At 34.9% G+C, this 27,536-nt stretch overlaps 1 protein-coding gene and 1 non-coding gene across 2 annotated transcripts in view; both read right to left on the bottom strand.

The window, feature by feature from the left end:
- Positions 1 to 708: 708 nt before the first annotated feature.
- LOC100162025 overlaps positions 709 to 27,536 on the bottom strand; it is a 51,670-nt gene continuing 24,842 nt past the window's right edge. The window contains exons 3-41 of the mRNA XM_001949433.5: positions 26,989 to 27,028; positions 14,700 to 14,781; positions 14,440 to 14,627; positions 14,226 to 14,366; positions 13,929 to 14,158; positions 13,668 to 13,861; positions 13,440 to 13,599; positions 12,832 to 13,375; positions 12,595 to 12,774; positions 12,350 to 12,532; positions 12,097 to 12,279; positions 11,857 to 12,036; positions 11,569 to 11,771; positions 10,753 to 11,500; positions 10,496 to 10,677; positions 9,970 to 10,430; positions 9,796 to 9,907; positions 9,522 to 9,723; positions 9,323 to 9,433; positions 9,001 to 9,252; positions 8,696 to 8,934; positions 8,152 to 8,586; positions 7,787 to 8,039; positions 7,390 to 7,722; positions 6,826 to 7,334; positions 5,869 to 6,752; positions 5,398 to 5,777; positions 5,164 to 5,332; positions 4,851 to 5,093; positions 4,251 to 4,789; positions 3,692 to 4,172; positions 3,508 to 3,564; positions 3,236 to 3,426; positions 2,819 to 3,144; positions 2,551 to 2,737; positions 2,337 to 2,461; positions 1,677 to 2,226; positions 1,386 to 1,499; positions 709 to 799 (exon numbers count right to left, since the gene is read on the bottom strand). Of these exons, the coding sequence (XP_001949468.2) occupies positions 768 to 799; positions 1,386 to 1,499; positions 1,677 to 2,226; positions 2,337 to 2,461; positions 2,551 to 2,737; positions 2,819 to 3,144; positions 3,236 to 3,426; positions 3,508 to 3,564; positions 3,692 to 4,172; positions 4,251 to 4,789; positions 4,851 to 5,093; positions 5,164 to 5,332; positions 5,398 to 5,777; positions 5,869 to 6,752; positions 6,826 to 7,334; positions 7,390 to 7,722; positions 7,787 to 8,039; positions 8,152 to 8,586; positions 8,696 to 8,934; positions 9,001 to 9,252; positions 9,323 to 9,433; positions 9,522 to 9,723; positions 9,796 to 9,907; positions 9,970 to 10,430; positions 10,496 to 10,677; positions 10,753 to 11,500; positions 11,569 to 11,771; positions 11,857 to 12,036; positions 12,097 to 12,279; positions 12,350 to 12,532; positions 12,595 to 12,774; positions 12,832 to 13,375; positions 13,440 to 13,599; positions 13,668 to 13,861; positions 13,929 to 14,158; positions 14,226 to 14,366; positions 14,440 to 14,627; positions 14,700 to 14,781; positions 26,989 to 27,028 (10,623 nt within the window). The 3' untranslated portion in view covers positions 709 to 767. The remainder of the gene's footprint in view (positions 800 to 1,385; positions 1,500 to 1,676; positions 2,227 to 2,336; positions 2,462 to 2,550; positions 2,738 to 2,818; positions 3,145 to 3,235; positions 3,427 to 3,507; positions 3,565 to 3,691; positions 4,173 to 4,250; positions 4,790 to 4,850; positions 5,094 to 5,163; positions 5,333 to 5,397; positions 5,778 to 5,868; positions 6,753 to 6,825; positions 7,335 to 7,389; positions 7,723 to 7,786; positions 8,040 to 8,151; positions 8,587 to 8,695; positions 8,935 to 9,000; positions 9,253 to 9,322; positions 9,434 to 9,521; positions 9,724 to 9,795; positions 9,908 to 9,969; positions 10,431 to 10,495; positions 10,678 to 10,752; positions 11,501 to 11,568; positions 11,772 to 11,856; positions 12,037 to 12,096; positions 12,280 to 12,349; positions 12,533 to 12,594; positions 12,775 to 12,831; positions 13,376 to 13,439; positions 13,600 to 13,667; positions 13,862 to 13,928; positions 14,159 to 14,225; positions 14,367 to 14,439; positions 14,628 to 14,699; positions 14,782 to 26,988; positions 27,029 to 27,536) is intronic.
- TRNAE-UUC lies at positions 27,095 to 27,166 on the bottom strand. The gene has a single exon. It is a non-coding gene; the product is annotated as a tRNA-Glu (tRNA).

Genomic DNA, 27,536 nt, shown 5'->3' with positions numbered 1-27,536 from the left:
ATAATATTATTATGTATTGTCAATGTTATAACTTACCTATTTTATATGATGAGAATATTCAATTATGGTAAGTTCCTTTCTGTGGATTGTTTATTTTTATAAAAATAGCCCGGAAATATTTATTTTTTTAACTATTAATTAATAAAAATAATATTAAATGTTAGTATGAAATTTTAAAATACTTAATATAATATATTGAAAAATGCATATTAATTATATTTATAATTTATTTTGTTGTTTGTTTGATGGTAAAAAAAAATATATATATCTAAAACAAATAAATTATTTATTTTTTGTCTTACAAGCTACGATAAAAAATGATTGAATAATGACACTTAAAAATTGTAAATAATAAAAATCGCCTAAACTGTACAAATTTGGTTTATGAGCCAATAGTCTCTTATTCCTATACGCTAATGTTTGAATGCATTAGGATTTGTTAAAAATAATAACAATTATATTTATATCTATTTACACAATACATACAAAACCATCGCGTACATAATATTATGACACTAAATTTCTATATTAAGTTATAAATAATTAGGTTCGTATTGTCTTGAGGAAAAGTCGGGTGTAGGCCAATAGTCATTCCTGGAGTTTGACCGATTCGTTCAGACAACGCACTCCGTTTGGTTTTGATTTCTCAACCGCGAACCACACGCGTTCGCCCGACTCGTACGAATTATTGTAGTATAAAATTATATATTTATATTTATTATTTTTTTTTTTTACTTTTGAGCAACTAATTATTATTCGTAGTCTATTCACTGGCATTCGCTTTCGGTATCGCTTTTATCTGTAAACAAGTATATCAGACACAGGTTAAACGAAATTCACAATTATTGTTATGCAATTGTAACTCCGTAGCACCTCCTCATATTGTGTGTAGATGAGTACTCAGGGCTGGCTTAGAGACTTGGTTGGAGGCTAAGTCATAATTTTGAGAAAACTTTCTGTAGTATAATATGTTTTTTTTGTAATTTTGTTTTTAATAATATACTATTTTGTAGAATTATGGGCTTTTTGGGGCTTGTGGCGTGGGGATAAGCCCCCCACCCCATGTGTAATATAATGTATTTCTAGTCTATAGATACTCAACACTCCACCGAATATACCTGACTAAGAACTGTGTAAGGTACAACCGTTATAAAAGAAACCAAAAAATATTAAAAGTTGTAATAGCCACTATATAAATTGAATAGGACATTACAACGTGACAATCAAGGATTCTGTGCAAGTATAGAATGTCATAATTTGAGAAAACACATTTTTTTATAACGAATTTCTGTAATAAACTTAGGGACACGAGACATTTGTAAATAGGCTATTCAATATCGCGCGACGGAGCATAATAAACGGTAATAAAATATCACAATACTTGCCTTTCTTGCCGTTGTAAGCGTGCCTCTTGAGTCTGTCGTATAAGTCTTCTTTGTTACCATAAATACTGGCGTTCGACCTGGCCAAGCTGTTCATCTTGCCATTGTGCAGACCCTCTGCAAACACACAAACGTCGTTTACAATATATTAAATTAATCTAACCTCGGAGATTTCGTACGACAAAATATGCTATGGTGGTACTATATTTATACAGTATACACTACCACTACGATCGTAATAAAAACAAATACATGGATATTCTAAAAAAAATTTTTCGCCGTAAACATAATTACCTTTCATGTACGTCTCGTTGTAGAAGTTGGGCATCTCCCAGCCGTCCTCCTCGTCGTCGTAGTAATGCGCGTACGTAGAGTGGTGAGACGGCGCTATGGACTCAGCGTACGGCGCAGCGCCATAGTAGAAGTTGACCTGGGACCCGGTCTGGTCATTGGTCTGGGCCATCAGCTTCTTGGGCTCCTTGACGCGCTCTGACCGAGCACAGATCATCCACACGAACAGCGCGATGACGATGAGGAACACGACGGTGGCCGCGATGCCACCGGCGATGTACGCGAAGTCGGACTTGTCCTCGCAGTGGGGCCCGATGAAAGAGCCGACGCAGCGGCATGACGGTTGACCGCGCAGGTCCTTGACGCACGTTCCCTTGTTCTCGCAGTAGCCATCGCACACGTCTTTGCACACCTTACCGGTTCCATTGAACCCGGGACGGCATTCGCATTTGAAGTCTGACGTCTCTGGTATCAGCAGACAGTCGGCGTTAACGTCGCAGTGCTTGCCCGCTACGTTCGCCTCGCACGGGTTCCAGCATTCGGACTTGCTCGTCTGCGACAGACATCGTGATTATTATTATTTACCATACCTAACAGAGTCTGTCAGAAACCACACTCACGGTGATGGCCGTTTTTGTTTCAAATGTAGTATAATATACTTACGGCAGCTATGGTCTTGGTGCTCATGTTTGGTGGACACGGCAAACAGTTGGTCTGCTGTGTGGCCGGTTGATAAGTGCCCTTCTTACAGGAGATGCAACTATTCTGGGTCGCGTTCAAGTACGTGCCTGCAAAAACGTTAACACTCGCGGTCAAAAGGGTCCGTATCACGCTGATATTATATCATATAATTATTGAGTTGGTGACATTTTATTACCTGGAACGCAGACTGGCAACGAGCATTCCTCAATGCTGGAAGCTCCGGATTGCTTGGTGGTTCTACCGGCGGGACATTGTTGACATGCCGGTTCGACGCCTTGAGTTCGGTAAGTACCCCTCGGACACGGTTCGCATTCCCCTTCCATGCCCAAGTGCATGCCGTCAGCACATTCATCTCGGCATTCCTGTAATAACGCATTAATCAGACAAAATGACAAAGCGCGTGTCTTCTGTACGTCTTATAATTCTATGGTCGTGTGACTAACCTCTCGGGACACTGCTTCCGTGGTCCGCGTAGTCTTGCCGAGGCCACACAGAAGGCATTTGAAACTGCCTTCCGACGGCTGGTAAAAACCGTAACCGCAACTCCTACACAGACCAGCCTCGTCGTCATAGTACTTGCCTGCTGGACACCTTTCTTTGCAGTGGGACGCCGACCTAGCACCCGTCGACACGGTCACACCTTGCCTGCCCGCGATTGCTGGGCACACTGAACACTGTAACTGACCGGATTCGCTTTGGTACGAACCCACCGCACATGGTACACATTTTTTCGTTTCCTTTTCGAAGTAACTTCCCACAGAACACGGGACTGTAAAACGAAACGCACATGAAAAGGTTGTCATATATAATTTAATCAATAACAATAACAGTATAATATAATGTTCATAGAGGTGTCTTACCGCAGTCTGGTGCCATGACCACTTCGCCAATGGGACAAGCATAATCGGATTCCAAGTTCAGAGAAGCTGGGTCCGGGACGGTGTTCGGTAGAATGTCATGCACGTCAAATTGATCTTCTTCCAATATGAGCTTCTCTAATAATCTTTGAATGTTTGCTCTTTGATTTGAGTTGCTGTTGACCACGGGATCACTGAAAACAACAAAATGTTAGTACTCAAACTTGCAATATTAGTTATATGCACCACTGGTTAAACCGATGAATACTACTTACTTGATAGCTGGGAACGAAATCTGTACTGAGTATGTGTCACTGGCTTGCCTCTTCTCTCTAAAATATTGAACACAATCATCTTTTAGTTTACAAGTAATGAGTTTAAACAAATTTTACATATAATTATTATATGTAAAATTATACGTATATTAAAACTTTTAATATGAACAGCATTAAATTTTACCTTATTACGATAGCAGAATCATATTCGTCGTATACAGTTACATTTCTCGTTGGCCTAGAAGATCGATGATCGCATTTCACGTCAATGTTCAAATCTTTGCACTCGCGTGTTCCTTTAATAGAATATGAACAAAGGTTCCAGTCTCTGTTCAATGTATTTATTGCATTTCGGACTTTTTGTCTCAATACTCCTTGTCCCGCTTCGTTACATAACACTGACGTAGGGAATTTCATGTCAACCTTGAACACTCGTTGAGCTGGTTTAGATGCTGAACATGCAGGATATATTGTCGGGTAAGCCGGATCTATGGTGGGTCTCCAGAAACCTTCAGCGCCACACGTGTAGAATTTCGGAACTTCTTGTGAGAACCTTAATCCCGGATTACAACTGATTTCACACACTTTGAACTGTCCACCGGAACCCCAGTCTTTGCATTGTTGCTTTCCACCAATAGGATCTGCTAGCGTTGGACAAAATTCAGCTAAAACCAAAAAATATATATACAACGTTATTTGTATGTAAAATATTTTTAGAAAACGCTAATTAAAACTTTACTCACACAGAACGTACACTCTGAAAGAGCATACTGCAGCGTTACCAACTTCATCAAATGCTACATATGCAATACGATAAGTTCCCCATAGAAGTGTTTGGCCGGGCTTATGACCGTTCTTTTCCTCAACTCTTACAACTCCAACGTTATCAGTAAATCTCGGTTCATCCCAATTGACAACCGCTGATCCATTTTTCGCAATTACCCAGAGATCACCTGGACAATATTCAACTTGAGGTGGTTTTTTATCGACTTGAAGCTGTTCGCAGTTTGGTCCTGTGTATCCAACTGGGCAAGAGTGTTGACTGCACTTCGAAGGAACAATTCTTTCAACGCCCCCTTGGATATCGTCAAAACCTGCCCACGTGAGAACTAATCCTTGGTAGAGTACTGGCTCGGTTCTACAATCACGAACTTGTTTCTGCACTTCATTAGTGACATCAAGAGCACGTCCCCAAACTTGTACTTTGTTCAGCTGACCTTTAAAACCAGCCTCTGTAAATGTCTTTCTATCCATCCTTGGCTTTCCTAACACAGCCCAACCGCTGTAACGGAAAAAAAATCATAAAATATGTTTATTATAAATTAATATACAATTTAACTCACAATTCTGGTAACTTCCTTCCCGTTCCGTAACCTTCCATTTTACTCGCGATTAATCCTTCGGTGATCAAAGTTAGTGTACCTTGATTCCACACGATAGCAATGTGATGCCACTGACCATCGTTAATAGTAGTGTATTCATGGAAAGCCAAAAATACATCTTGAAGTTCTGGGAAAATTGATACTTCAACCCCACTAGAGTGAGCTTGTATAAGTACTCGTTGACCCTGTACTACATGTGGAGACCTAAAACAATTTCAAATAAATTATATTTTTCATAAATTCATACTATTGATTATTATTAAGTTAAACTAACGTGACGCTGTAAAGTGTGAAGAATATTCCTGGTTCGTCTTTTTGTGCATATTGAACCCACATAGCAATAGTGAAACTATCTCTAGCTCCCGTGAATTGGAATGGAACTGTTAAAGCAGCACTACTTAATGTCTCTTCCGGGAAACTAAAATCGTAATCAACTTGGATTGCTGAAATACAAATTTAACATTTAAAATCGGTTTTGACCATTTTCTAAGCATGTATTGTAATTTACTTTTTCTGCAATCATCTCCCGTCAAATTAAACGGACACTGGCAATAGAACTTATTGGTAAGGTCGATACAAGTAGCTGTAGGTGGACATGAGTTTTCTTTACAGTCAACTATATCTTCATCACAATTTTTGCCCATAAATCCAGGTGGACAGATGCACTTGTACCCCGGCCCGTTATCAATACATGTCGCTCCATTTTTACATGTGTTTGCTTGACAAGCATCAAATTCATATTGGCAACCGATTCCATCGTAATCACTTGGACATGTGCAATTCAATCCAGATCCAAAATCTTGACATCTACCTCCATGCATACATGGATTACCAATACAACGTTCTGGTGCAGTCTCGCATTGCTTTCCGTCAGTTCCCGATGGACATCTGAAAAACGCGGTAAAATATGAAATATCCCCGTATTACAATTTTATATATTTTTTTATTTATAAAAGTAAGCTGAAATATGTATACTTACACGCAGAAATAGTCTTGGAACAAGTTAATACACGTCGCGTCGTTGTAACATGGTTTACTCTGGCATGAGCTTAAATCGATTTCGCATCGTTTTCCTGTCCAGCCAGGTGGACATTGACAGGAGAACGTATTGACACCATCGTAACATTTACCATTGTTCATGCATGGTGAAGAAGCGCAATCATCAATGTTCTTTTCACACATATACCCAGTGTATCCAGGGTGGCACACACACTTGTAATTGTTGTCCAAATCTAAACATTGTTCAGTACCTTCAGGACTGCAGGGATCGCTTAGACATTCGTCAATTCCAGCTTCACATTGAAGACCTAAGTAACCAGGTCTACAGCGACACATAAATCCGTCCAACATGTCAACACACGATCCTCCATTTTGACATGGTCCCGAAGCACAATCATCGATCAAATGTTGACATCTTTTACCGGTATAACCAACGTCACAAGTACAAGAATAACCATTCACCATGTCTGTACATTCTCCATCGTTTCCACACGGGTTACTTGCACAATCATCAATGTTGATTTCACAAGCAGCACCAGTCCATCCCGGATGACATACACATTGATGACTGAACAATCTATCAACGCACACACCATTCTGACACGGGTTAGCCGCGCATATTTCAATTTTTGTTTCACAGCGTTTTCCCGTAAAACCTGGTGGGCATGCACACTTGAAATCGTTTATGAGATCTGTACAGGCAGCCCCTAAAAGGCATGGTCGTTCTGCGCAGTCATCAATGTTTATATCACAATGTTCACCTTCCCAACCAGGCTTACATTCACATTTGTATCTACCTTGTTTCAATGCTGTACAAGTAGCTGAGTTCTTACATGGGTTTATTGTTTCCATGCACGGGTCAATCTATAAATAATTAAACAATTTTATAGTATTTAATAAGTCTTATTAGATTATAACATTTTTTTTAATAACTAACCGTCATATCACAATTTTGTCCTGTGTATCCACTGCGACAAAGACAAGTAAAGTTGCCTAACCCTGGTTCATCTTTGCACATTGCTCTCTCGGGACATGTATCATTCTTACAGTCAGATTTCTCTTCTTGACAGTTTATTCCACTAAATCCATTTTTGCACTGGCAACGGTAACCTTGAGGAAGGTCTATACATGAACCCCCATTGAAACATGGCTGAGAAGCACATTCGTCTATGTCGATTTCACAACGCTTTCCTGAAAATCCAGCGGGACAGAAACATTGTATTCCATGGCCGAGAGGTACACAAAGTCCACCGTGTAAACATGAGCTCTCAGTGCATACGATAGATTGACATTCATCTCGTCCTGCAGCTCCAGGGCCTTTGGTTTTTGTATTTGTAGGACATCCCAAACACACAGTTTGTCCACTTCCCGCTTGATAGTGGTTTGGAGGACATGGTGAGCAGGGCGCTAAACCAGTTTCTGAATATTGGCCAGGAGGACACTTAGCTGTAACATTAAATGTATTATCACGTGTACATGAATTATGACAAAAAATTAATACCTCTGCAAAAATCTTTGTTCGGAGCAGAAGGTTGGTATGTAAACATGTTAGGTGGACATGATACACATTCCTTGAAACCAGAGGTAGGTGGTTCTGATGTATAACTATTTCTGGAACATTCGAGACAAGGAACGAGACCTGTCGGTGAATAAGTTCCATACCCGCACACAGGAATACAGTCTTTCAAACTTTTTGAACCCAATTCCTTAGTGTATGTTCCATTAGGGCATTTCATACAAGCGCCTTGTCTAGCTGTATCTTGGTAATAGCCACGAGCACATGGCATACACGATGTTTGTTTGATTCCAGCAAAAGTTCCAGCCGGGCAATGCACTAAAATGAGATAAGTGAGATAAGCTCGATTCATATCTTAATATAATAAATAATTATTTCTTACAGCATCGAGGCACTTGATTAGTGTCCATATTAAGTACTTCCCCAATATTACAAGTGAATCCTTTAGATACAGATGATCTGAGTGCCTTCAAAGGAGGACATTGATTAGCTACTGCTGATATATTCAACAGTGGTTCTATAGCAGCACTAGCATATGAAACACTAAGATCGAAAACTAAATTCAAAGTCGACCCACAGAAATCGTATAATTGAGGCTGTCTAACTTCTGGCAGAACACCTAATACAAAATCAATCTAAAAACAAAACAAACATATTATACATTATACATTATTTTTATTTTTATACAAATAATTGACATGCGAATATAGGTACAGATTAATACATTGATTAGATTAACTATCATACCTGTACTAAGTTTTCATCTAATAGTTGTGGTTTAGTATCAATGAATGATACATTCATGTTAACTTTAACAGCAGAACATCTTTCTGTCAAAATATCATTAAGAGGTCCATAATGTTGGCTTAAAATGTCAGCGTATTGTCTTAAACATAAAGACGGGACTGCTCCATTAGCACGATAAGTCACGGATGGCACTACATGGTAATCAGCTTGATGTGTGTCTTCAGATACACAATCTGGTACAACTGAGGATGGCGACCATAGACTTCTTTGTTCACAAGTGAATGATTTTGTTGGTTGGCCGTCAGTAAACCTAAATCCAGCTTTGCAAGTAGCTATACACTCCAAACCACTGTCATCAGACGGCAGACAATTTAATGCTCCATTTGATGGTGGCTTAAGATCCCAATCGACACAAGGAGTTGCTTGTACGGAAACCTACAATTCATATATTATAATAATAAATAAGGGATTTTTTTTTTTATATAAGATGCAAAATGTATAAATTTGTTTTTTTTTTTAAACTTAATGTTATGGGAAATTTTACCTGGAAATAACAAGTAGCCTTGTTTCCGAATTTATCAGCCGCTGTAACTGTTACATTTTCAAAGTCTCCAATAGCAATCGAAGCTCGGTCTGGGTTAAATGTAAGCGTGACTTCACCAGAAGCATCTGATACATTAATTCGTCTACGAGTCTCATTAAAGTTGACTACATAATTGTCTTGTTTGTTCACTAATTCAATGACGTAACTCTGCGGACAGCTCAATTGTGGTGGGGTTTCATCTAAGAATAAGTATAAAACGTTATAAATATAGGAATTGAATTTCAGTATTATTTATTTAGTTCTACCTGTAACTGTGATGTTTATTTCACAGATGGCTACATTTCCGTCAAAATCAAATGCAACGTATTTTACTGCTGTGTCTTGGAATGTATAGAATGGTAATTTAAAACTTTGTGGTTTTACTTCAAGTCTTGCAATGCTACCACTGTTGTCAACTGGCACTGGTTCTGTCATATTAACTGGTTCTATTCCATTAGGTCCCCGACGTACTATGATCGGCTGAGTTGGACAATTTTGGAATACCGGAGGTTCATTATCTAAAATATTTTTTATTTTAGTATTTTTACTTTTATTTAAATAATAAATGTTTTTGTTTATAAAACTTACCGACGCACGGTGAATGACCATAGTCAAAACCTAATAAAGGTTCAACTTTTGGTTCTTCACAGCCCATCAATTCAAATTTCAAACAAGCATTATCCATATAGCTAACGATTCCTAAAATTGTTCATAGAATTAATATATATGATATATCTACATTAGATATCGATTATATTATTAATTAATAATATTATGTTAAAAATACCTAAAATGACAAATCGTGCTTGCACAAATTTCGGTAAAGTAATCATAGCCAGTTCACCAAAGTTTCCAGGATCTCTCATTGTTAAATTGAAATTTGGGAAGTATACAACGAAATTTTCTTTTTCTTCTTGTTTGTAAAAGAAGCGAATTTCGGTTGGACGTCCTACGATATCATTAGTAACTACTCCTTTCACAAGGATAGCCTAAAATAAAGTTTTCATATTAATGTCTAATTATTCATTTATAAATTTAAAATATATTTATATAATATGTACCTTGACTCTGTATACTTGTCCCAAGTCTACACTGACATATGTAAATGCTTCTTGCTTACCACACCAACCAGTAACTGAATTCAAACGAATGTTACGAGCTTCATAATTTGGCCTAAAAACACATTTTGATGCACTTTTATTAAAAAAAAATTAACTAGTTAAAGATAATGTTACCTTTCTGATGTTGCATTAATAGCTGAATCAGGAATTCTACCTGAAGTCAAACCTAATGGTTTGATAACCTTACATTCAGGCTCTCGGATACATGTAATAGGCCTTGGATTAATTAATATGTAGCCTGGTTTATTGCAGCCAAATTGTACTTCAGAGCCTTGTTCATAGCTTGTGGCTACTTGATAACCATCTGTAGGTCTTCCAGGGTCTTGACATACGGGACCTTCACACCTTAAATCTCCAAAATCCCAAACACCGTTTGCTTGACAACGCACTACATTATCGTTCTTATCGGTCTGCCCAGCAAGTTTAAATGTATCTTGACAACCAAAGAAGAATGATGATTGATATCTCGTATCTTTGAAATTTCCATACTCAGCCCCAGCTGTAGGCATTGGTACACCACAATCTACTCTTGGACATGATGGAGTTGCTCCAGATAGCCAATACTCGGGGAAACCCTATAAAGATTTTAAAATAAAATACGATTGTGTTAACTATTATAAAATATTTAATTAAGACTTACTGGTTTTGGATCATAAACACATTGTCTAAAGCCAGAAGTTGCAGTTCCTCGAAGTGTTCGTCCTGGGTTTTCACATTTTAACGTAACATTTTCTTTGAATGGCACGAGTACTGCATCTTTTTCAAATCGACTTACTTTAAGACCTTCAATCTTATCATCAGGAAGAGATACACATTTTGCAACTGTAAAAATTCATATGCATTTTACACACAGTTTTATTATGTAGATATAAAATATCAATGTTAATTTTAAATTACATTGACATTGGGGTACTGTTCCATTCCATGCTCCAGTGGATGTACACAAAAGAGATGCTGATCCAGCCATCACGTATCCAAATTTACACTGGAAGTTCACTAAATCTCCAAAATGATAAGATTCTTTTGTAGAAAGAACCACACCATTTTCAGGTGCTTGTAAATTGGGACACATAACTGGAACACAGGTCTTATTCCTTTGGTATACGTCACCATCTCTTTCTCCAGATTCAAATTCATTTATTACAAAACCAGCAGTTCCGTTCTTTACATACAGTTCATATCCAATATTACAGGAACATGCATAACTTCCAGGACTGTTAATACATTTTTGCTGGCATCCACCATTGTTAACTGAACATTCATTTATGTCAACACAATCTAATCGAGTACAACCGACTAACTCAAGTTTTAAACAAGGAGCAACGACGTAGTCTTGTATTTTCAGTTTAATATATTGAGCTTCAATGGGCATTGGGAAATTGAGCACTGACAAACTAGGTTCTAAAATGCGGAATTCCACTGGTGTGCCATCGGGATTAGTGTAATCCCTGAACACATCCGTCAGATTATTTGAATATTGAATCCTTATAGCAGAGGAGAATGCAATTTTGTTAGACCCTCTCATTACACCTTGTGATCTAAAGCCTCTTATTACTGTTGGTGCTTTTAAATCAATTAAAACCCAGTTGTCACCAGGTTCCACATTTGTGCCACACCATCCCCGCATGGTATTTAATCTCATCATCTAAACACACAAGGATAATTTTGATATAAATTTACGCATTAATTTAACAAAAAAAATATAATATCTACCTCTTTGGTAAATGAAGGTTCAGATCCAGAAACAGTGATAGAATCGTCTGAAATTCCTCCACTAATCAAACCAAGATCTCCAACTGGTCTGCATTCCATAGTGGGTGCGAAACCAGTCTTGCATCGGCAGTGGAAACCACCTAAGTTATTGACGCATTCTGTCGATGACAAATCACATTGACTAGCTGCACACTCGTTTACATCTAATTAACAAAATACAATATACAGAATTATTAAAATAATAATAATGCATGAATCGTGTACAAATTTAAAAAATTTAAAATTTACCTTCACATTTAGGTACATTAGAAAAAGTTTGGTTAGCGCCACATTTTATTATCGATGATCCACCAGTTAGTTTGAATCCCCGATGACATTGTACACGAGCTTCATCTCCAAACAAGTATTTACGAGTTTGATCAATAACGAATCCATTATGGATTTCAGGAAGCACAAGACACTCAGCACCTACAACGAACAATCAAACTCTCAAATCTCTGTTATTGTGTCAAGTATAATAAAGCTTACGAGAACAGACTGGAACTCCACTTGACCATGTCCCATTACTCATACAGAGTACTACAGGATGTCCTGACCGAACATATCCTGACTCGCACTGGAACCTCACTATGGTCCCATAGCTTCGTCCGCCACCGTTTAGAACCGTAAAATTGGCATGTGGTGTTTCCGGAAGTGGTGGACATTGAGAAGCTTAACATTTTTAAAATGAACGATTAGAAATATTTGTTCACACACACGAAATTAATATTTGTTCCCTTACCTAGACATGTTGGTAATCTTTCCCACCGCCCATCTGCAAGGCACGACACTTTTTCGATTGGCTCGTTGGATGGGAAGGCAAATCCTGCATAACACTGATACATTGCTTGACCACGATAAGTAACATTAGTTGAACCAGTTGAAAATCCATTATCGATTTGTGGAACGGGACCACAATACACCTCTATAATATAGAAAAATAATATTAGTAAGTATGAACCTTTTATTTGATGATATTTGATTTACCTTGACATTTTGGAATGTATGAAACAGACCAATTACCACTAATTAAACATTCAGTCGTAATTTTTGATTTTCCTGTGGCAAACTCTTGTCCTACAGGACACGAGAAAGTAACAGTTGTTCCAAAAGCAGTATCTCTGTTTGATTCTAATGCTCCTTCACCAGGCTTCAATGTTGGACAATCTACGAATATAAATTGAATATAAAATGTGATACAAAAAAATTAAAATTAAATCTTACCAGCTGAGAATGTTGCATGCCATCCTTTTTGATTGTGTAATGCATCTGTTACAAATCGTACTAGCATCTCTCCACTAGCCGCTGTAAGTGTAATCTTAGGAGGAGTACTTCCAGTAAAGCCATTATTTGGATGAAGTCTTAGTCCACTAGTACTTGCCCCATCATAAACTTGTACATAATCAGATTGATGTAAGACAAAAGAATCAAATTTCAGTGATAATGGACTCATAGTTGGGTTCTTGATTTTAATGAGACATTCTAAATTGCTTGGGTAATTTGATAAACCAAAAGTAGGTGAAGCAATTGTTCCATTAGCAGCGGTTATAGTAGCTTTACAACCTTGTGAGTACTTAATTTTGAATCCTTTTTTGCTGTCACCCAAACTTGTTTTGAAATATAAATACATTTGGTTTCCGGTAGACATTAATAACCTAGGATTGTTTTCCAACGATCCTGTTAAACGTCCAATTGGTTGACTCTTTGGCGAATCTCCATCTCTAATCAATACAAAGTCTCTGTTTTGTTGTAATTCTAAATCTTCAATCTAAAATTTGATATTTTATATAATTAAAAATTAAAAATAATTTTTACAAAAAATAAAATAATACCTCGAGAGTAATAATTCTTCCAGCTTGAGCAGTGATGGTGTACAAACATTCCAAACCACCAGGATAATTATTAGGGAATCCGGGTGAAGTCAAAGGTTGTGGTTGTGTTGTTGCTCTTAAATTACCACCACATACTTGCGGTTCTGTTTTCCACGAAGCCCTTTAAAATAAATTTTAATATATTATATTTTTGTAATAATTTTAATTTTATGAAATTGCAATGTTTACCTGAAGCCTTTACGTTCTACTGAAGCATCTGAGCTAAATTTGACTATCATGAAATTAGAAGCCGACACAAACATTTTGTTACTCAAGTCCATTTTTCCAGAAAGGGTTGCTAAATTAACCGCCTTATCTTCAGTACGACCACCGACGAGAATTTGTACAGTATCAAATGATTTCTCCGTTTCAAATTCTTGGAACTAATAGTAAAAATATATTAGAAAAAATGTACATACATTTATATTTTTTAAGTAATTTTATTTAAACCTGTAACAATATATTGTGGCCTTGTGGGCCTTCCAATGTCCATTTACAATTAGACAGGGCTTCATATTTGTGCGGGTAATTGGGAGATTCAACTACGTCACCGCTGTTGGCCATATAATAGTGGCAGTTTGAAGAGCAATCCAGTTCATCTGACCAGTCACCACAATCATTCTGCTTGTCACATTTGAATGCTGAATTAATGCAACGCCCGTTTGAGCAGTGAAACGAGCCTAAAAAACAAATTGCAATTGCGTGAAAATAAAATTACGTTAAAATTAAACTGTCCAGAAATCTAACCTGTTGGACAAGCATTAGCTCTGCACAAAAATGGCAATAGAGATTCGCACGTTTGCAACTCCCACGACTGTTGTTCATCAGTCACAGTCACGTCAACGCATTCTCCAGATGATGGATCGGGTTGAGACAATGACCAAAATCCTAAAATGGTATTAAAAATTTAAAAACATCGTTCATGAATTTCAACTAGTGTTATTTTATTTCTGAAATTTACCGGAATATTGCGACACTAAAACTCCACCAGCGTATTCTAAAGTATTTGTTCGAAGATCGTCTAACGAAGCCAATCCCAACCAATATTTCTGGTTGTTTCTATCCACTGGCCCTAGACTTCTCCTCGCCAATGACGCAGTGTAGTTATTCTCCGTGTATGATTCAATCAATACTAAGTCACTGCCATACCTATACAACAGGATACAAATGTGTTACTTAAAGAATCATCCATACTAAAAATTCTTGTTTGGTCAAAAATACCTGTTGCACAGTTGGGCTGCGTTTTCCCATGAATGTTTTATGCTGAAAAACTTGTAACAATGTAGTCCTTTGAGCTCCCATCCTACAACAAATCAATGAAATAAATTGTAAATAATCTTCGGATTGAAATATAGGTTAGGTTATCATAAAATTTCGTCAGATACATTTTGAAAACAACCGAGAAAACGATATCGTGGTAAATATAATGAATATATTCTAATTCTATTCACTGCAATGTAAAATACGAATGCCCGAGACCGCCGTATTGCGATATTGCGTACAACCTCTTTAATAGAATTCTATCTGCAGCACCTATATTATATCGGTTCCAAAACCATTGGGACGTGAGATAGACAGGTTTTGAACGCGAAACTAATGGGTATGGTTATCATAGGCAACGATACCTGTGGTTTTCGATGTATCTGTGCCGGTCTATTGAAACCGAAACCCCGCGGCTCTAAATAGAGTCGAAAAACGATACAGTTTCCATCATCATGACGGAACGCGATTGATATTCAATGTGACACACATTCGTCGTGAAAGAGTTGAAGCAGCGTGGCACGTATGTAGGACTAGCGACTACTAGTACCTGTATATTGTATATGAATAAAAAAGTGCACTTCCACAAAACAGGAATAGCCGAGTATTCCTTTCCATTTATTATTTTTTTTCAAAGCAATTTTTATTTTTATTTTTTGTAATATATATACATTGTTCGTTTTCATTCGGTGAAACCTTATGAATCACGTGCGAGTTTGCAATAGAAATTGAAACTAGTCATCGGGTACACACGGTACTAGGTTTTAGGTCAGATCCTTGTTGACGTTTTTCAAAACGTACCTATAGTCCATGTTCTGAACATACTGCAGTGTACGCCACTATTTTATACTTGCAGCCAATGACCGGCGGAGAAATACCGAAAACGATGACAATAGTTGCAGTAATAGTATACAGCGTACCCGCCCAAAGCGGAAAACAATCGGAATGGTAATAATAATAATAATATGTAATACACATTATTATAATATTTAGTGTGCTTAATATTATAATATTGTATGTTACTAACGAGACAATCGTATAAATAGAATATAGGCCCACACACACACTCACGCTCTCGCACCACGTATACAATAATGCTTAAGTTTTAAAAGGTTTTTAGAAAGTAATAATGACTCTAAAATAGACAAAATGAAACAATATACTTAGTTAAAGGGATTAGAAAATCGATAACTAGTTTTAATTTTTACTCTTAACTTGTATTTTGAACGCCAGACGAATACAGCTGGTCTCATACACCTTTGGAATTTGAGGTATTCTATTAGATACAATAGGTATTGCCTAATCGATGATTAACTAATAATTTTCATTTGCGTTTCGCACACATGAGACATGACACGATCGTGATGAGCGAACGTAGTACAATAAATGTTTTAATATATTACGTTGTTTTGTAATATACTAATATATACTAGTATAAAACCGGAAATCAAAACAACGAAAACAAAACCAAAAATTAACTTTCACTTAAGAGTGTAGTAAAATTTTACCGATAAACAATCAATTTTATATTTAAATATAATATTATAATATACATTGAGTTCAAAAATCTGTTTGAGTTATAATGCTGCGATAATTGGTAAGCGTCACAATTTTTGTAAGAAAATAGAAATAATAATAAAAGATTAAAATGAAGAAATGAGAACAGTGGCTTAATTCTTCGGTTATATTCAATTAGTATAGGTTAAATCCACAATATTGTAATAATTTCTCTAAAATCTCGTTTGGTTAATGGTTAAAAAAAAGTAACAAACACGACCAGCCAATATATTATAACATTTAATGTTAAACATACTATACATATATTATATATTTATTACATATAGGTACCAATAATAAAAGTATATAATGCACCGCAGAAAACAGCTAGAAACGTTGTCTGACGGTCTTGCATTCACAACCACTGTATACAGTAGGTATAGTAGGTATAATGTATATTGTATATAATACAACACCGGGTACAAGGGTGTCGTAATATAGTCGTATAAAAAATACCGTCACTTAAATAAAATATATACTTGTATTATTATTTATTACAATACCTAACGATAAAGTAACACACGACTACGGTTGCACGCCGTACAATGTGCTTAATATTTAATCATCTAATATTTAGAGATGGGCGATACCAACAGCTTTGAATTTTAATCTACGCCATTGAGTCATAACAGGTGGGGAATATGTACAAACCGTTAAAATATATTATAATCTATAATCATAAAAAAGCTTCAAAAAAATTGTATTTCTTTACCAGAAACTATGTCTAAGTATATCGTCGGCCTAAATCGCAAAGGTCACAACTCCATTTTTTTGGATTTTATGATTATTAGTGATTAAAATTAAGAATAAAAAACCACATCGTTTGATAAGGCCGTTTTTGAAATTATATAATTTTATCCTCCTTAAAATTGATGGTTAGAAATCGTCGTATCTCCATATTATCATTGAATAAATGATTATATAATATTATTTATATTTATATTTATTTATATTTATTATTATTATTATACTTTTGCGAATTATGGAATTAGACCGACGAAATATGTTCAAAGCGTTTATGTCCTCCTAAAAATGTTTTGTCTTATATAGTTATATGTACAGTCATAATAATATTAATATCTCTCGCGGTAAATACACGACAATAATAAAACGATATATACACATGTATAGGATATTACGCGTAGGTACAAACGATCGCGGCCGTGGTGGGGGGTGGGGGGGCACCACACACTCGTTATTTGTTGGCGCGTACAAAATATACCCATACGGGCTACGATAATAATATCATTATTATATTATACTCGCGGCTTTCTCCTGCGAAACGATTTTGGCGGCATTGCAGCGGATAAACATCGATAATAGCCGAGGCCGAGACCCCGTGTCCACGGCGGCGGTGGCGGCGGGCCGGTTCACCCGCGTTATTGCGTCGGTCGGCGCGTCACGATCCGCGACGCGCATCTCCGCCGATAGAAGAATAATGTATAATTAATAACAACACGCGAACGCTGCGACCGTCCAGCGTTGTTATCTGTTGCGCAATGGCGGACCCGCGGAAATGAAGATGGGCGAACGCTTAGACATAACCTAATACGCGACTGCTTTTAGCACTTTTCGTCGGGTCGAGACTTTACGCGCACCAAACGCTTATGCCGATTCGAAAGTCGGTTTGTTTCACTATTACATATGACGACGACGACGAAGAGAAAAAAAACGGCAATCGGCGACCTAACCTAACCTCTCAAACTCTATTAATCACCGCTATTACTATATAGTATAATAATAACTGCGTATAATACCTATTATGTATACATATTATTATAAAATCGGTATACATGGGTGGACTCCGAATCGCCCTTGAATTTGGTGAGTGGTGGTGAAGTCAACGTGGGCAGAGGTTACATCTGCACCCGGGTTGCGGTTGCCCGCGATAGTGATACAATCGGTGTGATATAGATACGGCTGAAGGGATGGCGGGGTGATGTGAATGCGAATCCGGTTTCGGTGCAGTCATACTATATTATAATATACTTGCAATATTTACATATTATTACGTTATTGCAATCTTGACACTATTACACTACTACTCCAGTACCTACCACCGACTGTACTCATACATAACTCATTAATATGAATATCGATATCGACATTATTCTGTGTTCACTATCCAGCAATAAAACATGACTAATTATGGATGTCCTCGACGATTACGCCGCGAACGTATACGATTCAAATTTTTAATCGTATCTAATAAAAATATGAAATAACAATAATTATGTGTGTGATTGGAAAATGTATGCCTTGATAGCCTGCAAGTGTCTTGTTTCCAAGTGATTTTTTTGAATATTTATACATATTTTGAATTTACCGTAGGTACTTGTATTATTTATTTTGAATTGTTGCTCCATATAGCAGCGGACGCGCGAAACGCGTTTATAATAGCGGTCTGAAGCGTTATAACCTAATTTAAACCTAAACATTATACAGTTTACGCTCAGACGTTATTATACATAGGTACCTGTATGGATGTACCTATATAGGTAGTGCACTTAGTAGCTCTTTACTCGCGCATATTAAAACGTAATAAATTAATAACTGTATCATATTATTATACTAGTGGTAACGTCGAGTACACTGTTATATATTATTATAATTATACTATAACGACTTAATTCATACACCGACCAGTTTTTCGTTCTTCATATTATTGGATACGCAGTTGTTTTGGTCGCAGTGTATTATCATGGCCGATAAGCCATAGACGATTTGTATAATTTGTATAATATTGTACCTACTAATTAATAATTATTAATTGATTTTAAACGCAAATCCCAATGCAACAATTTTAAACACCCGCATCATACATTAACATTGTTTGTAGGTATAGATTCTAAAAAATACTTTACAAAACGTTCAAACTTTATGCACGAGAAAATATCTATGCCGTAATAGTAATTATATACACATATTATTATATATTTTCCAAACACTCGCCGTCACCGTTAAAACTGCAGCGGTATTTAAGTAACCCGCGGTTTATAGATTTAGGCGAGTACAAGCATAACAACGCGGTTACGATTAAATAGTAAATACAGAATTTTTTTAAAGTATTTTAGTATTTTGCTTGTGCCAATAAACATTTACTATGATTTACTGAGCATCGAGCAAACATTAAGCACGGCACGACACGTTTACCGTGGATATGGCGTATAATGTATATTATATTATATACCTACACCGTTACGATTATTATTGTGATGAATAGAAAATAAAAAAAATAATTATTTATTTAGTTTAAAAACACATTACAGTGTTATAATTAACGAATGTAATTTCTTACAACTACACTATTTTTTATAATATAATATGTTGTGTTCAATGAATACAGTTTTCAAAGATAAATACCGTTATTCTTAATGATGTATAAATTTATTCAATTCAACAGTTAAATTTTAACTCGAGGTCATTAAATGTTATTAGCTGTAAGAGTAAAAAACACATAAATATGTACGTAAAAAATTATTTGTTATGCGTTTTTTAAGACATCCAATTTTAATTTTAAATGTATTATTATTTTATCATATATATCGATATATTATTTATGTCTTATAATATTCGCCTGTTTTATCGCTATATTTGTTTTACTTTTATTAGAATAATAAAATAAAGAACAAAAATATTAAGTATTAAGTAGGTCGGCAGTGATTTTATAGTTATACAGAACTTTACGTATAATATATTTTATATTTATATATATATCTTTATAGTTTATGATTATTAAACATATATCATTTAACATTTTCTATACATATCGTATATGTCACGAAATAATTGCGATAAAGGTTCCTGAGCAAACAGCGGGAACGAGTAATAACGTATTAGTCGCACATTTTCTCCGGGTTATTTTTCATGTTTGAAATTGTATTAACTTATAGAAGATATTCTAGTACACTACTAATATATATATAGTGTTGTTTCGCTCCCGCAGACATATCACATATTTATGTATGGCCATTGGCCAGTCAAAATTATTAATTCGATTATTATAATACGTATATAGTCATGATAAATGTTAAGTGGCAAAAATGTTAAATAGTATACAACGATTTGCTTACACACGTATACTCTTCTCTCTTTCTCAAACACACATTTAGATGTTTGTGTGTATGTGTATATATATAATTTGTGCATTTCGTTTGATATTCAAATGGAATGCTTATTTTGAAAATTGGCTTTAACCTAGAATGTCTCGTGCAAACAAACGACGGATCTCGTAGAAATGTATAATACGTGCTTGGCGAATTAATAAAACGTAATAGAAAGCGTTACTGTAAGTCTTTTTATTATTATTTAAGGATATGAGACTAACAATTGAGTAGAAATGTATGCACAAATACTAATTATTAGGGTCTTATAACTGTATAAATGTACACCGTACTCGGTGTACATAGTATACCTAGTCATACACATTGTCGGATCATGACAAGGGTTCCAGTGCAAAAGAAAATGTTGGGGCCTATAAAAATAATGACATATTAAGGTATACATATTTGTATTAAAAAACAATTTTACTATTATTTACAATATATATCATTTTAAATAAATCTGTAGTCATCTAATTATAGTCCATGTAATATAATTATCTATTACAGTTTTAATTCTAATACATCAACAAGTTAATTGCGTTCGGTATAATATGCTATTATATATTATTATTTTTATGCCATGTATAGGTACTTATATAGATAGGTACTTTGATTTTGATATCCATAATATCTAGGGCCCCGAGTAATGCACCGTTTGAATCAGTGGTTTTGTGGTTATACGGTAGATGTCATAGTCCGATATTGTAATATAAGTTTTTAACTATACTTTACACAAGATTCCGTGAAATGTGCGATAAAAATTACAAAAAACCATTGACAGAAAATAGTAATTATAAAAATACTAAAAATACTAAAAATAGATAGTTTCAAACTAGGTAATAATACAAAAATTAAATTGTAACAGCTGAAAATTTATTGTATATCATAATATATGAAAAACATTATGTATTATAAAAACAACTAGTTTAGAATAATATTGTTTTCAAAACATAAATTTGAATTTGTTACTAAACGAATTATTTTTAATTGGTAACTTAAAATAACATAATATAACTATTATTAAACCTTTGCAGGCTAATGACCTCCGCTGCCGAAGTCTTTATTCTTAATAAAAAAATATATATGTATCAACTTATTAAATTTAATACTTAAAATGTATGTTTAAATATATTATTTTTTTTTAATTATTTAAGTAGGTACTAACATAATATTATTACTTATTAGTATCACTAATACTTAGATAGGTAAATAACTTATTACTATTTTATTAAATTATATTGTTAATTATATTAACATGTAGTCCACTGGCTGTAGGGTATAACTGTTTTTTAGTATTGGCGATACCTACTAAAAATAATTATAATAATACGATACCTTATACAATAATTATTGCAAAGTTTCCAATTCCAATATAAGACAATATTAATTTATGTTGATAAAATATCGTGTAGTGCACACTGCACAAGTATATAATTTATTGAACAAATAGTAAAATATTATACATAATTATATAATCAGTAATCACTTATCAATAATATTATTAAATAGCCTTATAGGTACTCAAATACTCGTATAGTCGAATATACCAATTACCAGTTTTGTAGTTAGGTATACATTTAAGATGTATCTTAAACTGTGTACAGTATATAATAATATATGAATTATAAATCTAATGTATTCATATATCAATAATCAATATATTATTATTGTTAATATACAATAAGTAATATAATTAATAAAATCAAATAAATTGAATAAAAATCAATAAAATATAAAATTTCAATATAATATTATTGTTTTATATGGCACCACCAGGGCCATCTATATGACATGTTATGGGCATAACTGTATATTATAATATAGGCTAGCGATTAGCGAATGGTGTGAGACACGACATTTTGGTTAAGCGATACAGTTATAACAGTTATAAACATTTATTATTTCTGACCAAAATCAATTCCACGGTCCGACGAAACGCTTCGCCCATTTTTAAGCGTCAATAGCCAATAGTCAGCAGGACAGCAGGTTATGGATAAATCACATCCAGTAAAGAGTATAGACTATATACGTCTAAACCTATTATTAACTAAGTAGGTACCTATTAAGTTATTTATCATTCTCTGCAACTAGCAAGTTCCTCGTGTAGAGTTGGACGCGTAACGCGTTCACCACCGCTGTCCTCCACGACCTTATCATATTATTTTATAATATTATATCGAGTTCACATCACCCCAGCCCTAAATCGAGATAGGGACACCACTGATTACCTATATTAGGTTAGTTATTAATAATGAATATAAATAACATACTATAAAATTAACAATCGATACTGTTTGATGCGGATCGAATTATAAATAATAATGATATTACACCTCACGTGATATCACTGGTATATATACATATAAATATAATAGCTGTGGTACCGCGGTATCCTCGGGTCTATTCAGCGAAATCAATTCGTGAACTATACATTATAATATTGCTCCGTGATGTATTAAAAAACTATATTAGCCGCCGACAGCTAATGCAGTCACGTTGTAATTCGCACAATTATTTCGTAAATAGTTATTGCGGTGTATTATTCAGATATTATTATAATATACACCTCGATCGATACGCCCGCCGCGAATCGTGTGTTAGCGTGTTACCTACATATTATTGAAGAACACCGGACGAAATGAGACGATTTCATATACTTATATATACCAATTTTATAAATTATAACGATATCAATAGGGTTCCGGAAATGTTTTCTTGAAATACTTTTGATTTGCATATATTAAAATTTATATTGGACATATTACTATACAATATGCATAAAAAACCTCCATGATATAACATTATGTAATAATATGTGTACGAATAGGGTATATTATATTATTATATATTTAGTGTATTACCCTAATCATTTTTAGGGTAGCGAACGGTTTTGAAGATAAATACTGAAAAAAAGCATAACTCATAACTCCATATAGGTACAGTCAAAACATTTTTAGTTTTGCTCTAGTTTAGAAAGTAGGTAATTAAATTACTTAATTACGCACCTATACGATAGGTTTGATATAACTAACTACAATTAATATTCAATAACATTTTTAAAATATTTTGCGTTCGTTATTATTTTACTTTTCGAATCACGTAATCTATTTATTTTCTATGAAAATAGAATTACAACTACCTATCATTGTACGATGTACGTTCAGTGGTGTGGTGAACGATGTTTACCTAATGCAATTGCTTAGTCCTAGAAATTTATTTTGATTTTTTTTATAATTAAAATTTGTGAGGATGAATTTATAATTCATTATTCTAGTATTTTTTTCATACTAAATTATTGTTAACGTCCTATAACAAAAATTCTAAATTAGCATACAGCTTTAAATGATATATTGTGTAGTAGGGGGTAGTGGGTGAGTCGTTGTTTAAATACTTTGCTTAGGGTTTGAAATATTTTGGCCAATACCAGCCTCATACAGTTCTACTGTCGCTGCTCGCTACTAATATATTTATAATCTTGTATAATTGCAAGCACGATACAAAATAGGTATGTATGTGTTATTGTAATCATTTGTTTGTTAAAGTTATGCGTGGAATGGCTGGGTGGAAAAGGGCAGTCTATACATAGTTACGCTCATGTTTAAGTGTCTTAATATGTAGTAATATCATATTCAACGTGAGTGAGTGTGACACCCAGTTACCTCCCTCAAAATTCCCGTCCCTGAATGTGATATACCTGTTGGCTACATCATAATCATTATTATATATTATAATATATTCGCGTGCACGATATTATCGTAGGTTTATTAAAAATAAAACCGTGAGTTCTCGTACCTAAAACCTACCTATACGGCGTATGTATTATCAGTTTAATATTCACATTTCACATACTGCACACTTATATATATATACTGCCAACGCGCGGTCTGCGGTTTTTATTCAGGATAGACGCTCGTAAACAGTGCGATTATCGAAAAACAAGTGAAAAAAACGGTAACTGCAAGAGGTATTTATATACATAATATTCACCATCTTGCAGCACCGTGTATGAACGATAATAATAATAATAACGTTTTATAATGGTGAAGAGTCGGTCACGTTCGAGAACAAAAAAAACAAAACGAAAAATGAAAAAAATTATGCACAATCGCGTTCCAATACTAAACTGTCTAAATCTATACAGTATACATAATAATAATATACAATCGTAATTCGTATATTATACCTATACAGCTATACAAGTGATGATATTATATATATGTACGAAGTTTTTTGCCGACCCAACGTCGTCATCGCATATAAGCAGCTCTCGCGGGTTCATAATATCGTTGTGGTCGATAGGTATAATAATAATATATATAGTGACGGTCGTTTCGAGATTTGAATCGGTCGTTCGGTATACAATGGTAAGACCGCGTGAGGAAACCACGACTATACAACTCGTCTTTGGGGCGAATATCGGAATATGACCGGCAGACTTCGAATATTGTTCTATGCTTCGAAGGAACGCTGCACCCCCGTCGGGTGTAATAATCATGGCCGCGGACGAATGACGATACGCGCGCGTATTATATTATTATAGTTCTTTGTGTCCCGGCACGTCCATTATTATTTTATTATCCGTGCGCAGGGCTGCTGCTGCGTATTGGTACACCGTTGGTATACACTGTAAGTTTATGTACCGCAGAATAAATACAAAATATTTACCTACGTTATCATCGATTCGTGCAGAGTGTAATGTAATATCGTTGGCCTCTGCACAGCATACAGCTGCTGGTGGACTCGGCAATAACGGCCGATCGACAATAACGCGCGAGTATATTTAATAATATTTATCTGTGGAGACGTATACCTACGCGGCTACACATGGTTATGGCATATGGACAACGTCATTGTTTCATTGTGTCGGCCGCCGTTCACGTGAATACGGTATCCGGTTATTGTGCGGTCTATGTATACAGCAGAAGAAGACGACGCGAGTTTCGCTTTGAACCACCGCAGCGACCTTCGCCACCGTAGTACGGTCCGAGACTCGACAATAAAATATTAATATTATACATCATAGTACACATGATAATAATATAATACTATATTATATTATAACTAATATACATTTATAATATAGCTATCATACAGCCCTTATATTATTATGTTTTCGTCTCATCGTACGTTTTGTTTCCCCGGACGTTTGTCTCGTCGTCGTCCTCGTCATTATTATAATATATTATTTATTATTAATATTATATTATATTGTTATCGTCGTATAAAACACGACAATGAACACGTTGGCGACGAGTGACGACGGCCAGCACGCTCGTTCTCGTCCATCACGAATTTAATTCGGTTTCCTTGCCCCTCGCCCATCCCATGAACAGTGTACAGCCATCGATGTAATTACTTTAATTCATTGTTATTGATCGGCCGATGGCGCACGCTGTCCGTCATCTTCGTCGTACCTATTAATCACCCCACACCCTCTTGCTCGATGACCAATATCATTATTATTATATATATTATACGTAAACCGCTCCACCAGCGGTAAATATGGTTCCATTCCATTAACTGTGGGCATTATAATATTATTATATAGTTTACATTCGGTAATAATGATATAATATTATACTGATATACGCACTATAATACCCGCCAACGCCGAGGTAATCAACAAATCGATACTTCTTTATATTCAGCTATAATATATTATATTATAGATAGAATGCGTTAAAATTAAAAAAAATACACATTTTTTGACGCTGAAGCCCTGGACGGTTGCTCGAAAGGAATAAAACGTACCTACTCGACAACGATTTATCAAAACCCATCATAATATATAAGACACAAGTACACAATAGTACTTATGCGGTGCGAGATTTTTTTACCCGGCGGCCACAATATATTAGTTATTACACGTGTAATCGTTAGAAAACAATAACCGTCGCTAGAGGCTAATATTAAAATACGCATTACTGTCGGTAATATATTAATAATAATGTACGACACTAGGTTTTAGAAATTGAATGTACCTATGTATAATCTGTGTTCCGTTCATCGCAGTAATTGACAATTTCAATTTTTACCCAAAGGAAAATGAGTAAAAACGTATGATAGGTATGTGTACACAATACTATAGGATATACGAGTTGTGTCTGTGTGTAGCCTGTATATGGGTTGTAACTTGTATTATGTATGCGGGTGAAAAGTTTCGAATACGGCCATTGAAGTCATTGCGTGTATAATAATTTCAATTTCAAACGTTCAATGTATACGTAATAATACAGAAATAGTAATAATAGTTACTGAACCAGACGTGAAAGGATGAAATTAAAGCCGCCTGTATTTTTTTTTTTTTGGACAAGATATTAAGAAAAAAATTGAAAAGACGTAATAATGATTACATTTCATAATATCGTTGTCATTAGGCATTAAGTTTATGGTATCATAAAATCTGTAATAATTATCAAAATAAACTCGTATAATTGCACGAGGGTAGTAAAAAAATAAAATGTTTTACTTTTTTTGTTTTCCTTACACATCATAATATAGGTAAGTACTAGGTACTTGGAGTATCTTGGTATCGGCTGTTTTTTTTCGTTAAAAATATTACTTATCTATTAATATAAAATCAAACTTACCCGATGGACAAGAAAACAGTCCGGTCCCAGGAGTCTGAATCTGTAAACAAAAAAATACAAATTATTAATAAAGGACAATCGTGGATTTATGTGTGCAAAAAAATTATTCCGGTACCGGGAATCGAACCCGAGCCTCCTGGGTGAAAGCCAGGTATCCTAGCCACTAGACCATACCGGAGTGGTACAGACGTGGGGAAATTTAACAAGATTTAAATTAGAAATAAATCGTAATATAGTTCAATATGTTTGTAATGGTATTATAGTAAAATTTATAATTTTAATAACAGATATTAGGTCTATAATAATGTAAAAAATTATTACATTCCAAGTCATTCTTAAATTATTAGCCTACCTACAAAAACTTAGATTGGTACCTGCTACTTACATATTATGTCCAATGGTACTTATGGTACCTACTCATTTAATATTTTAATCTAGATATGATAGATACATATTGATTTATCTTGTATTAGTCAACGAGATAGATACATCATAGTATTAGGATGTACCAAGTAACCAAGTAAGTCGTTGGTAATTTGTACCTATCA

Source organism: Acyrthosiphon pisum, chromosome A1 (genome assembly GCF_005508785.2).
Source record: "Acyrthosiphon pisum isolate AL4f chromosome A1, pea_aphid_22Mar2018_4r6ur, whole genome shotgun sequence".
Taxonomy (NCBI): domain Eukaryota; kingdom Metazoa; phylum Arthropoda; class Insecta; order Hemiptera; family Aphididae; genus Acyrthosiphon; species Acyrthosiphon pisum.
This window is presented reverse-complemented; position numbering and strand designations above follow the sequence as displayed.